The sequence below is a fragment of the Triplophysa dalaica genome, chromosome 19, assembly GCF_015846415.1.
Source record: "Triplophysa dalaica isolate WHDGS20190420 chromosome 19, ASM1584641v1, whole genome shotgun sequence".
In the NCBI taxonomy this organism is placed as follows: Eukaryota; Metazoa; Chordata; class Actinopteri; order Cypriniformes; family Nemacheilidae; genus Triplophysa; species Triplophysa dalaica.
This window is the reverse complement of record NC_079560.1, coordinates 7,207,668-7,221,091: the sequence shown is the minus strand read 5'-3', so window position 1 is coordinate 7,221,091 and position 13,424 is coordinate 7,207,668. Positions and strand designations below refer to the sequence as shown.

At 37.7% G+C, this 13,424-nt stretch overlaps 1 protein-coding gene across 1 annotated transcript in view; it reads left to right on the top strand.

Annotated features, from left to right (window-relative positions):
- Positions 1–13,424, top strand: part of si:dkey-112m2.1 (transmembrane protein 132C) — a 103,839-nt gene that overhangs the window by 48,871 nt on the left and 41,544 nt on the right. Inside the window, exon 3 of the mRNA XM_056731208.1 lies at positions 11,294–11,437. Within this exon, the coding sequence (XP_056587186.1) occupies positions 11,294–11,437 (144 nt within the window). The remainder of the gene's footprint in view (positions 1–11,293; positions 11,438–13,424) is intronic.

Here is a 13,424-nt window from a genome sequence, read left to right as displayed (position 1 = left end):
GCTGCCCTATATTGTCTATTTCCTACATTGACAGCTTCCTTCTATTTCAGCATCCTAACCGAAATGATATCTAATAAGTGACTGTATGTGCAGGTGGAAGACTTCATAAATACAGTAGATAGCATAGAGAGTACTTTATTCCATTAGCAAAGTCCATTTATTCTTTTGATTTTGATACAATCCCAAAAAACACACAGCATATAGAAATTTGACTAAACGATTTGAAGTTAGATTTAAATGCCATTGCTCCCTTATGGTGTTCAATAAGTTTATTTGATTAATATTTCTTGTATTGTTTTTATTTGTAGGTTCATATAATGTACATGTATACATTTGCCAATGCTTTTTTAGGTGACCACTCAAGGCAAACATTTTTATTATTACTATACACGATGCAGTATTAATTTGTATGTATTAAAATATAAAACCATTTTAATTTTACTAAGTTTATTCATTGAAACGCATAAGATGCATTTCATTGTATCATTGGATTTCATATGAGAGTGCTGCCTTAACATTTATCAAAAAGCATGAATCTTTGGTACAGTGTAGGAAGCATAATGTGTTAAAATACTGACTATGTAGACAACTTATTTCATTTTGAAACAAAGCAACATTTGTGTATCTAATCTACAGTAATACAATTTAAACCAGGTCCACTGTCTACCTCATGCCTCCCGAAATAAACATTTCATCTGTAAGTTTTGACAGAGAACAGAGATTTTTGTACTTCTTTTTGTCGTGGTACCTCTGTGTTCTCTGATCTACATTCAGCCCATGCATGTCTTTACCAGCATGCACAGTTTTGTGTACTTGGAGTTCTCCTCCTCCCCTTTCAGCTGTTGATTATTTTACAGACAGAAAAATTGCAATTGAACAGCTGAATAGGTACCTGAGATTACTTTAGTATTGAAAGGTTAATCGAAACTCATCTCTTAGACCGCTCTCCTTAAAACCGTTGGCTGTGTTTCGAATGAACTGTAAAGACAAAATGAAGGTAATGTGTCGGCTACAAAGGCCGTGCTACCTGGCCTCACCATTCTCTGTTGAGTAACAGGCAGTCTATTTAAAGCCCGCTGTGATTTCAACACGTTGAGAGAACGAAACATCATCTCATTGGAATTCTTCAGGACTTAAGAGCAGTTTTACCCTTCTCTGTCATGAACTCAACGATCTGTTTATCGATGCAGAGACTGTCAAAGGTTATGGCGGACTTTTTCCGCACCGTCTCTTCAAAAGAGAGACTGTGTGTTGTCTTCTTCTCTCACCGTAATGAAATGCTTGTTAACTTCTCTTTCATGTGCCCCATCAAATTTTATTCTTCATCCTCTTCAGCGTCTCGGTTGAAATCAAAAACGCAGTTTCTGTCCTACAAAAGAATGAGGGTGGTTTCACCAGCAAGCCTGAGACTGAATTTTTTTATACATATTTAAGGAAATAGTTTTTTAACAAAAAAAATAACGTCATGATTTTCTCTCCCTAATGTTGTTCTTATTGGGTGGGCTTTCTTTTTTTCTGTGACTAAGATAAAAATTATTATAATTTAATTTGATTCTCCAATCTGCATTTGTTTTCCTACTTTTTAAGATTCTAATCAACATGTGTGTGTTTTGTTTATACTTTTAAAGCTAAAAGCTGCAATTTTATGTTTTAAACAGAGATGGCGATAAAGAGGCAAGTTACAAAAAGAAGCTACTTGAAGAATGACTTCACCACAAAAACTTCATAAGATTCTTTAATAATGTCTACTTTTGTGTCCCACAAAGCACATCAGAAGAACATATGGACAAGTATATAATTAACAGAATTTAAATTTCTAGTTGAAGGCATTTCTTAGAAGCCAAATTAAAATAAAGATCAGATCAAGCTCTGAGCAGATTGTACCAGACATATAAAGACAGCTCATAAAATTGACCCATCTCATCTCTGATAAGCAAGAGAGTGCACAATCCCCTTAAAGACGTATCTCGCACACTCCCAAGTAGCCGGCTTTGACACAAGTACAGGATTTAAAGGGTATTTTATAGTATCTTTTTATATTATCGGCTGCGAACCGTAGGTACAGCTGGTATGCCAAGACCTCACCGAGATCTTGCAAGGTTTTATATATAGTTATGTTAATCGGATTCAGCTCTTTAAGTGCTGTGCGGGTGAGGTTATGATCAGAGCAGAATCAGGCTGTCTGAGTCTGAACACACTTGAACTGTCATTGTCAGAGAAGATTTTAATCAATGTGAGGTTCAAAGTTTCACCCCTGTCCTTGCAGGATCAACCGTGTTCGTTTGCTGTGGGAGTTGTCGGACATTCGCACAGCAGCTATTCAGAGTAATAATAGATAAGCACTTAAATAGGAAATTAGATGTGGCTGTGAAATAATTCATATGAGGTTTAAGGGAAATTTCAATTATTCTGTTTGATGTACGCAATTAGTTTGGAAGACAGCTCCTGCTAGTTGGCCTCTAAAAGTCATAACTGCACTGAGACTGCGTAACCTGACTAATCAGAGTATTGATCTCACACAGCATCAAATGTTGTTATGGTCATTCTCAAAAGCTTGAGCGAAGTTGTCAAAGTACTTCTGTTATGTCCTCCCAGAACTGTCACGACTGCGTTTCCCAAACAGCAGGCATCCACAAAAGCACTGCATTTATTGTGTTTCGTCTGCTTGCGAAAGTAATTTTATATATTCACATTTAGTCATTTAGCAGACGCTTTTATCCAAATGGAAACCGTGCGTATTCAAAATGGTTTTATGCAATATTCCAATTTTGTACTTTAGCCAAATTCACAACTTTGCTTCCACCTTGCTAATAATGAAGATACCAAGATTGTATTTTCACCGACTGTTCTTTACATTATATTGGATGATTTTATGTAGTAAATCACAAAAAAATATTTAGCTAGGTTTTCACAGCCAAGGTTACTTTTAATCAGTAAGTGTGACACCTTTGTACTGCAATCAATGCAATACCAACTGAGCCACAGAAACAGGCTTTAGGTTATGTCACACCTATAATATATAATCAGTGTCTTAAATATACGTAGACTATTAACTGTCAACCGTTCCGTATATGGGACACCTAAGTTTGCGTCAATATTGTGCATGTAATTTCTAATCGAATCATGACAAACTATATATTATTGGAAAGGTCTAAGACTCTAGAATACAGATTTCTTTTGTGTTTTTTAAATAATTTATGTAGGGAGAGTAATTCATTCTTTTTTATAGAGAGTGTGCTTAGATTTTTTCTTATCCTTTTGCAACCCGTATTATTTTTAATGTATTTTTTTAATTTAAGAAAAACATAACTTTTTTCATTTATTTTTAACAATAAACCTAACAATAAACCTTTAATTTTGTATGTGTGTGTGAGATTTTTTGTTGATGTTGCAAAAATCAGCTTCATTTCTTTTTTCAAACGAGACCACCCGTAAGTCTGTATTCCAAAGAATTCATGAGTTAACGCCATTGTAGTTCCAACATGCGTTTTCATGTGTACGCTCAAAAAGGGCTCCGACAGTTAACAGGTAAATAGGACCTCGAGAGTTTGCTGGTCAACTTTCAGGAATGGTCTCAACAAACAAAAACTTCAATCCACAAACCTGCACATCACGTTTTGCAAACTTTCGCCTTTATCTTTACCCCATTCTGAAGTGGGACTTCCGAGGCTCTCCCTCTACCATCAGTCTTCAGTGGCATTCTTGAGACCCTCTCCTCCTCCCTGTCTGTGTGACAAATTTGAGGAATGCTAGTGCACTTTTCTTCTCATTGATTAGAAGAAGCGGCGTGCTTTGCTGCATCAGGCTCATTAATGGGCTCCATTAGCTTGGCTCCCCAGGCATAGCGGGGGTGAGTTAGTCTGATGGTAAACACAGATGCGCTTGGTGAGGCAGGTGACAGCTCGTCTCTCTCAGGGAAGTTGCTAATAGCAGTCACAACAGAGACCCGTTCCATCAAACTCTATTCTGTAGATACCTCCTCTTTTTCAGCGAATGATGACCAGAGGACGCTTTGAAAAATGAAACGTTGAGATCCATATCGGTGTGATCGGTATAATGAAGGATGGGAATCTGCGCTCTAAAACCGCTAGTCTGGCCACCGAGACAGATTTGAGATGAGGCTGAATGTTATTTCCTTTGGATCACAACAGCGGGAGTTGATCTCTGATAAGCGCTGAATTTCGCAAACGCCATTGGGGGAACACTCATTTGACACTCTGCTTCAAAAGCGTCATGCTCGTGATACGATTAAACCCGATAATTAAGAGCCTCTTGTAAATACTCAAAAGAACCTCATGTTCTCATGAATTAACACATTGCATTTCTTGAGTCTGTCCTAAAAGGGTGTCATGTTGATTGGGACCCTCTTGTAGATCTACGATGTCAATCATCCTCCATTAGTATTGCTCGGTGTGTTTCGGGATTTGTCTGTGCATAGTAAGTGTAGATATGCTCGGCATGAGCCCAACGTCTGTCTCTATCAGAGCTTCACAGAGGTGTCGAAGGAAAGCTCCAGGTACGGATATTAGCCTCTCCTCCATCCCACCAGGGACCCCAGCTAATCACAGCCTCATTATTCCAGCCCAGACAGAAAAAGAGAGCGAAAGAGGGAGGATGAGAAAGCGATGTGTGTGTTTGCTGTGTAATACAAGGAAACACACAAAGGCCATGTAGAGATTAGCTTAGTATGGCGAAGGCTACGAATCTGACAGCGTTAATCTCATTTCCCATTTGCCATGTTGTCATGGCCCAATACGTTTAACGAGGGTAATAATGAAAAGAGGGGAACCAGACTCATTAATTAAATTATCTCCCTTATCCGCGCATTTCTCCGGTCCACTTATCACAGCTCTGATTGGCTCCAACTTCCTGGGTTTCGCTCGGGCAAATGCCAGATATCGTTCATTTCGTTTCAAATAGCCTGGCCTTGCACGAAGCACAATTTCTTTATTCTGTAATTCGGTTTTGCTGCAGGGTACATGGGTGGTCATTTAGTACTGTAACCAGGCTGGAGCAGACTTTAGTTCTGATGGGTTTGAGCCATAGTGGAAATAAAGAAACAACGGTTTGGAAAATAATTTATATCATGTTGAAGCTTTTAGGATAATTCAACTGAAATCCGTTTGCTTCAGTATCATACATGCAACCTTTTTGGATCACAGTTGTTCTTTTTATAAAAATGTACTTAATGAAAAAGACAGTTTGGTTGGTACTGGATTAAGTCAGATAGCCTAATAGTTTACATGTTGTATCAATAGAGCCTTTAATGGAAACTAATGTTAAATATTTTTACACAGTGGCCTATGTGAGTGTCTTACTGAAGCCAGAAAAATGGTGTCTCGTTCAAATACTTCTCTTAAAGGTCAGCTTTGTCCATGGGCTGATTTGACACCCTTCATTTAATCAGATATAGCTGGGAGCTTTAAAATGGCTCACCCAGTTCTTTCACTTCACTGCCTCACGCTTTCCTTCTCATCTCATTTATTCTATTTTATATCCTTAATGTTTTATATTTCCAAAATGCACACACGTATATTTTCATACCTTTTTAAATTTTCACAAAATTACAGATCATTAAAATGCATTAAAATTTTCTATTCATCAAAACTCTTAAAATAGTTTTTATTGCCTCGCAAATCGTATGCTTCATAATTCAATTAATTATGATCATGATTCATTATAATCATCATAATTACAGTCATGCTGTTCATTGGCACTTTTGTCTCCTTGGTGATTAAATACACTTCCGTCAAAAAAATTATTATGGGATTATTAGTGGCAAAGTTGTTGGTGGTGATGGTAACGATGACACAGCTGAGGCACATGATTAAAAATGTAAGAGTGCTTTTTAAAATGCTATAATGAATATTTTTTGGATGGATTTTCATATTTTAACGTTGACAGCCTGGGTCTAGGACAAGGGTAAAATAATAAATTTGAAATAAAAGGTTTTTGAAAAGTTTCCAAGTCTGATATTTATAACCGCAAGGAAATAAAGTTGAAATCTGTTAGGTGTAATAAAACTCGACCCCTGCTGAGTTGAAAATCTGTGTTTTCTTTTACTGTTTTAGAGACACAACAAATCAGCCCCATGAGCCAAATGTCTTTGTCAAAAGATACATGCATTCGCCTCTGCCTTTGTGCTTTCAGTGAACAAGCTCCTTCATGTCCAAATATTGATATTTCCTGTCTCCTTGTATTGTTATTGGATTGCAAGCACTGACATCAACCAGGTCCGCAGACACGGCTAAAGAAACAGTTAAGTAAGAAATCCGCTCTAAGTCTTTTTCAAATGCAAGGCTTGACATTTTACTCCTCTGATATCATTCTTCCTTTGACGTGTACGGATGTCTCATCATAGCTAGGGAAGATCTGAGGCTCACGCAGCTGTTGGGAATGAGCGTTGGCCTTTCTTGTGAAGAACAGCCCACTCGCTGGAAGGTAATGGCTTACATCTTGAGTGGCAGGAACCTCTGTAATGAAACTGATGTCACAGGTTTAGCTGCAGGGGAAAGGCTGGCACATTGTACCCGGTCTGGCACACTGGGACTTCATCCAGCCCACATCAGTATTGCCAAGTGCTCAAGAATCCGTCTATCAATCTTTAATGCGAACTCTTTTCCATTCAGCAGCCTTTATATCAGGCCATTCACCTCCTGTCTGCCATCGGGCTGAAAATGAAGGCTTCGTTTTAATACTCTTTTGCAGGCCATATTAATGTACTCATGTCAGGTTTCAACAAACTGACTGATGGAAGAGAGACCTCACTTTTTGGTCTACTTCTGTTTTTATTTTTTTAATCTTACATTTATGCATTTGGCAGATGCTTTTATCTAAAGCGACTCACATTACATCAGTGGTTCTCAAACTGGGGGCCGTGTCCCCCTTGGGGGCCCGAAGATGGATCTGGGGGGCCACAGATTTTGTGGCATTTTATGGAATATAGAAATTCATCATAGATTTTATGCAATCAAACATAAAAAAACACAAACCAAAAGAATTGATGTTTCAGCATTGTATAACTGAATATGTTTTTGGTTTAATTAAAATTCTAAGTTTAAGATTATAAATCTTTATTTGGGGGACAAAGCAATGCATTTTACACATAGGGGGCCTTACAACAACAAAGTTTGAGATCCACTGCATTACATTATCCTATACATTTTGTTTCCAAGTATGTGCAATCCTCTGGCATCAAATCATGAATGTTCTGTTGGTTGTGTTCTGTTTAAACGTATGTGTAGTGTTAAAAAACTGAAACAGGAAGTTCTTCTGCACCAGCGTTGGATCAGCTTTGAGTGTTTTCTAAATTTGCAGAAAAGGAGTATTTTTGAGATAATAATAATGTATTGTCATAATGTGGACAGCATAGATCGGATCAGTCTTGGAAGTATTTGGTTAGAAAGGTTTCATTTCATTTAAGGATTGTGTTTGGATTTTATATTGGAGACATAATATCTTTGCACATCTTTCATTGTCATCTCTGAATACAGAAGACCTGAGATAACTAGGATTTTTTCTCAAGTCTTAGTTTGCTCTCGATTCAATTTTATTGACATCTAGGCGAAACATTTGAGATGCTTTTTGTGATTTTCTACGGATTTAAATGAATGAATTATTTAGTCTTTCCCTCCACACCTCTATTTATTTTCTTTATCACTTTAGGTCTTTTGTGAACCGCTAATATAGTCTTTTATAGCAATTAAATGCTGTTTGGGTGGTAGAATAATCGACACCCCAGGCTATCTGTGCTGGCCTGGTTCAAATATGTATGTGTGTATGTGTGTGTGCCGTGTGTTGGTGTCTGTGTAATATATCATAAATGATTCCTCTCACATGCAAGCATCTAGAAGCGGCTCTGGTTTTTAAAAGACGGCAGGTGTTGAATCTATGTTCATGTTTAGCATTGTCTCCTTCATCTTCCGTTTCCCACTGTGACGAAGTAGAACGATTTTAAATGAAGATTGTGTTTGGGCGGCAGCAGAATACAATTGTCAGTCTTGTTTTACAGGGCCAAATATGGTTGTGTTCACACAGAAGTGCTGAACCATATTTAAATGAGAGTTCATTTGTAATTGTAAATTAAGCGACTTCCGGTTCACGGGGACTTTAAAGTAATCTTACTCAATACTGATTTGATTTAGCTCGGTCAACAGTACCGTAGTCCACTGGACTGTAGACGTCTGCTGAGGGAATTGTGGCCGCAATTATGAGCCGTGCGGACAGCAGAATGCAGCCCGTACACAAGAGAGACCTGACACGAACTGCAAAAACTGTCACAGCATGTGATTTGTGGCGAATACTGGAATCATCCTTGCGTGTACATGCCTCACCTTCATAATGTCGGAGAATCGGGGGAATTTACTCGTGTTATTTTGGAAAACTGCCACAGGGTTTGACGGACTGTCAGGGTTGCAACAGATCTTCTCTGTCTGATATTACAATCCATCTCTGTCAGTCTTGCGTTGCCACTCTTTCGCAAGTGCTGACACTCCTATCACATTTGTAAATATTACTTTAATTGATACTCGGGTTGTTTTAGAATTAATGAGCTGGCATGTGCTGGTATGGGGGGAAGAGCATCTCTCTTTAAATTGCTTTGCAGCCTTTATTGCAGCTCTCCTCAGAAATCATATTAGCCGAACCGATCTCATTTAAATCTTCCATTCCCTAATTAACCCTTAACGTCTGTATCATGCTGCTTGCAAATGAACTTTTTGTAGATTTTGAGACAAATAAACAGCGGTTTGTGTCTGTGGGTTGACTGTCGTAGGTATTTATTTTGATTCAGCAAACAAAGAATTAAAGCGCGAGACTGGTAATGAGAAACAAATGAAAAATGTTTTTATCTCTGTTATAAAGAAATAAAAAACTGCACTTTATTTACCAATTACAATTGAGGTCTGTGTGGTAGAGTGATGCTGTAAAGGTCTTCCAGGAACAAAATTATGGGGTTATGTCCTTCTATACAATACAAATTCAGTAGAGGGATTCATTTAATGGTCTCGCTTGTCACAATACAATGCTCCCAGTTTTCACAGTTAACATCTCAAGGCTCAGCACTGTCTACAATTTAAAAATGAATCCCTAACCGGATACATTTCACAGCGTATTTTATATTCAGCATTAATTTGTAGAGCGTATTTGTGCATGACCAGATTTACATATTTTTTTTAAAGGATAGTTCATCCAAACATCAACATTCTGTCATCATTTATTCACACTCATATCTGTTTTTGACTCTTTCTTCTGTGGGACACAAAATAAAATATTGTTGTTTTGTGTCCATTCAATGAAAGTCAAAGGGGTCCATGGCGGCTCACATTCTTCAAAACATCTTCTTTTGTGTATTGCAATGATCAAATAATTTTCATTTTTGGGTAAACTAACAAACAAACAATTTATAACAAATAAAAACTAAACAAACATTACGTGCTACGAAACTGTATGCTATAGACTGTAATGTTACAAGTAGCCACAATTCATGTGATTTTCAAAGAAAAGGAAAAAGGGGATGGGGTTCTGGTTTATTGCAGGCCATCTAGAGTTTGAAAAGCTGTATATGATGTTCTATAAGTTGCTGTTACACGTGCACATAAGTGTGTTTCTGTATTTAAAATCAGAAAGTTGTGTGTGTAGCTTCATTAAGCAACACAAAAGCTCTTACAAAAGCTCAGCATAATAATCAGAACAAACCTGCAGAGAAAAAACAGCTTGAAGTATTAAATAAGCGAATGCAAGGGTCACAAATGCTGTGTTGCAAATAACATGTTTGCAGTAGGGAACATGAATGGCAAATAAGGAAATAGAAGTTACATTTGCTTCAGTTTCTTCTCGTCAATGCTTGGTAAGTGCTGAAAGAGTTAGTGGTGGTGTTTTAACAAACACACTGAAGGAGACATTACCCGAAACGTCTGTGTTTTTGTCCCCCAATGATGGAATAAAACGTGAAAGAATGTGAGTGCAAATCATTTTGTATGAAGAAGTGTTTTAACAATACCAATTTCAAATGTCAAGTTAGAGAATGCATAAGCCATTTTACTGTTTTATTTATGTCTGCATATTAAATATTGGCTGCGGCTATTTTCGCTAAGTAAAAATAGCAATAGATGCTATTTACACTAAGTGAAAATAGCAGCATTTCTTATCGATATGCTATTTACACTAAGCAAAATGGCTGTATTTTCTTTGGATTAAGAAGAAATACTAATTAGAGGCTATTGATACTTATAAATACTGCCAGATAACATTATTATTTGCACCTCAGTATTGTTGTGTAATAATGTATTGTTATGTTTAATGTAGTCTCGCTGAAGGTCTGGAACTTATCGCCGCTTTCTTTGGCCAAGGCCCGCCCAAAAGGCCATATGAATGACTGGCAAAGCAACCAATCACGTTTCGAATAAAATGCCAGGGAGGCTTAAATTAATTTGATTGAAAACAAATATCTGTCATGTGAAGACTGAAGAGCGTTTTCAGAAAGAGGTGGATTGGAACCCCGGTGTCCAGTGCCAAAGCTATACAGACTTTACATTGTTTCAAATTATGTCGTTCTTACACTTTCCCTATTCCAATCACATATTTGTGGGCGGAGCTAGTGCAAATAGTCTCTGCCAACAAGGAGGGATTTTTGTACTCATTGTAAATAGACACTCTGTTAAATATTCTTGATTGGTAAATATAAACATAACTATGAAATGAACTTTAATGGCAGCTCAATTGTCAAAGCTAAATGTAAACTTGTTCTTTAAAAAAGAAAGAAAACTGCTTTTCATCTTTTCAAAAGAGTGTCATACAGTAGCTTGTTCATTCATACTATCCTCTAAGTGCATTCCTGAGCCTCTTTCATACGGGCAATTTTGTTGCCACCAGCAGAGTTTTTATTGCACATGACATGGGGTAAGGAGTTATATGCAGGTTATTATACACCTGTGCTATTAGCTGGGGAAAACATGTCACTTACTGGTTTATTCTATGGAAGGATTGAAGGACAAACAAAAAAAAGATATGGAAAAAGCAATCGGCAGGGCCATTTGTAATTACATTTGGCTTGAGTCTTTGTGATAACATCAGTTCCATTATTTTCTGAATTTGAATTGAACCGGAGCCAAGTCGAACACGAGTTAAGCACAAAAACACCCTGTACCTTTGCAGTTTTTTTCTTAAGATTTGCACTTGCAAAATCTGTGGTGGGAGGGCTTAAACTGGAAGTGAGTGAAAACTGTAAAACATGTAATACAATTTTCCTACCGCTTGAAAAAATGACATGGTGTTCCTTTTGATGTTAACACAGGGTCGGTTTGAAGGATGGTGTGGCGTTTCTGGGGGCGAGAGCCAGCAATCCCATTCAGTGGACAATCAGTCAGGACGTCCGGAGCGAGGGACACAGAGTGGTCACCCTGCACTGCCGCAGAAAGGAAGCCAACTTTGGAAAAAGGTCAGTTTTTGTTTTATATATTCTAATAACACTTGCAATGAAAAAGTGTAGAGTTAAATCTTTAAGTAGCTTGTGGCAAAGACAATGCAAGCACATTTTTTGTTGCTTATAATTTGTTTTCTTTGTAAAGTTTTGTGCAACAAAAGCTCACAGATACACTCATCTCTACCTAATGACTATTCTTCTCAACTTTTTTTATGCTGCCTTAAACACGGACCCTCTGGTCCTGGCAGCGTCCTTTAATAGAGTACTGCAGCGTTTTAAAATCCCCACCACTCATAGGGATTAGAAAGCCATTGACTGACAGCTGTGCTCTCGGCCCTTATAGGTCCCTCACCTCTTCCTGTACCCCTGATTTGCATTTTCATTTGGATCTAATAGACACGCCCCATTTCAACCCCCAATCAAGATAGAGGATGTTTTTATGCCAGAATAAGACGGGGAAATAAAACATCTGTGTTATTTAAGCGTAGATCGTCCTGCTTCGCTATCTGCTTATCAAGCTGCGAACACTTCAGTCTTCTTTCAATACATCAGTTCATACAATGGTCACACGGTGGGAGGTGGCGAAAGTTATCGGCAGGGCCTTTATACACCTATTTTCAGTTGAAAGAATAAAAAAGATGAACATTAACAGAATTTTCTTTCCTTGCCTGTGGAGTTTTATATAAATCATATTCTAATAAAGAACAGTTATTTGATTACGCTCGCTCATTGAAATTCCTATTCCACCTAATGTGTGGGTGTTTTGAAAAGATATTCTTGTTACTGTGACAAGCTTTACCTAATTGTAATTTCAGTCCCGGGCAACCCAAAAAATTACATTTTTGGTTTACAGGGGCTTTTAAAGTTTTATGATCCCTGCGCAAGGCGGCCTTAGTTTACGACTGCATCAAAAGTACTTACAGAAATCCTTCCAACCGCTAAAACCTAGAAAAACACCCACAAAAATTTGAATAAAAATCACCTTTTTTCCAGAAACAGTCAGCACATCGCCTTTCGCTCCCTGGATCTGAAACCTGCCAATAAAACTCTAAAGTTACGGTAGGATCCGTGATCCGACAGGAGGTGGTATGCAAATGAGGTTTACTAAGTTGGGAGGTTAGAAAGTAGCATTAAAGGTTGCTGTAAAGGTCAGAAGAGTATGATTGTGTTTTAATTACAGAGGAACTTGAACACGTGCTCACTTCAGTCCACAGGGGGCAGATTGGTAATGAGCTATTGTACTTCCTCATTGATTTGTTCGAGCTCTCCACTACATTACAAATTAATCTTTACATATTCTACTGTTTTATAAATCCAACAGGAGTTCATTTATATTTTTTTATGCATTTTTTTCTCAATGGGATGTCCTGTTGTCACTTAAAGCAGCACTATAGAACCTTTGCTCATAGGTTCTCCCGTGTGGTTGATAAGCGCAGTTTCTTCTGCAGAACACAAAAGATGACACTATAAAAATGTTGGTAACAGAACAATGGCAGTACCCATTGACTTGCATTGGTTATATGTTTATACAATTAAAGTTAACAGGTACCGGCATTGTTCAGTTACCAACATTCTTAAGAATATTTTCTTTTGTGTTCTGTACGTGGAAGAAAGTAAGTCAAACAGGGTAAGTAAATGATTACAGAATTTTCATTTTTGGGTAAACCATCCCTTAAAGTTGATATTAAATAAAATTATCAGGTGGTATTGTTGGGGTTACGTCCATTTACAAAAGTTACTAATTCGTAATGTAGTTGATAATTGAAGGTAAATGAGTTCAACACATTTTAGGTGTCATAGACAAACTAGCAGAGCCGCTGATGACTCATCTGAGAGCAATTATGTCAGAACATCTCGCTGATAAAGATAGTCGATAGTGATGTGAAGCCTCAGATGATTATGGCGAAGAGTTTCTTCAGGGAACGTCGCAAGTCATCAAGACATCTCTGCTAGACAAATAAGTATTGCGCCGTTCCCATGTGTACATCGTGGAATCAAAGCA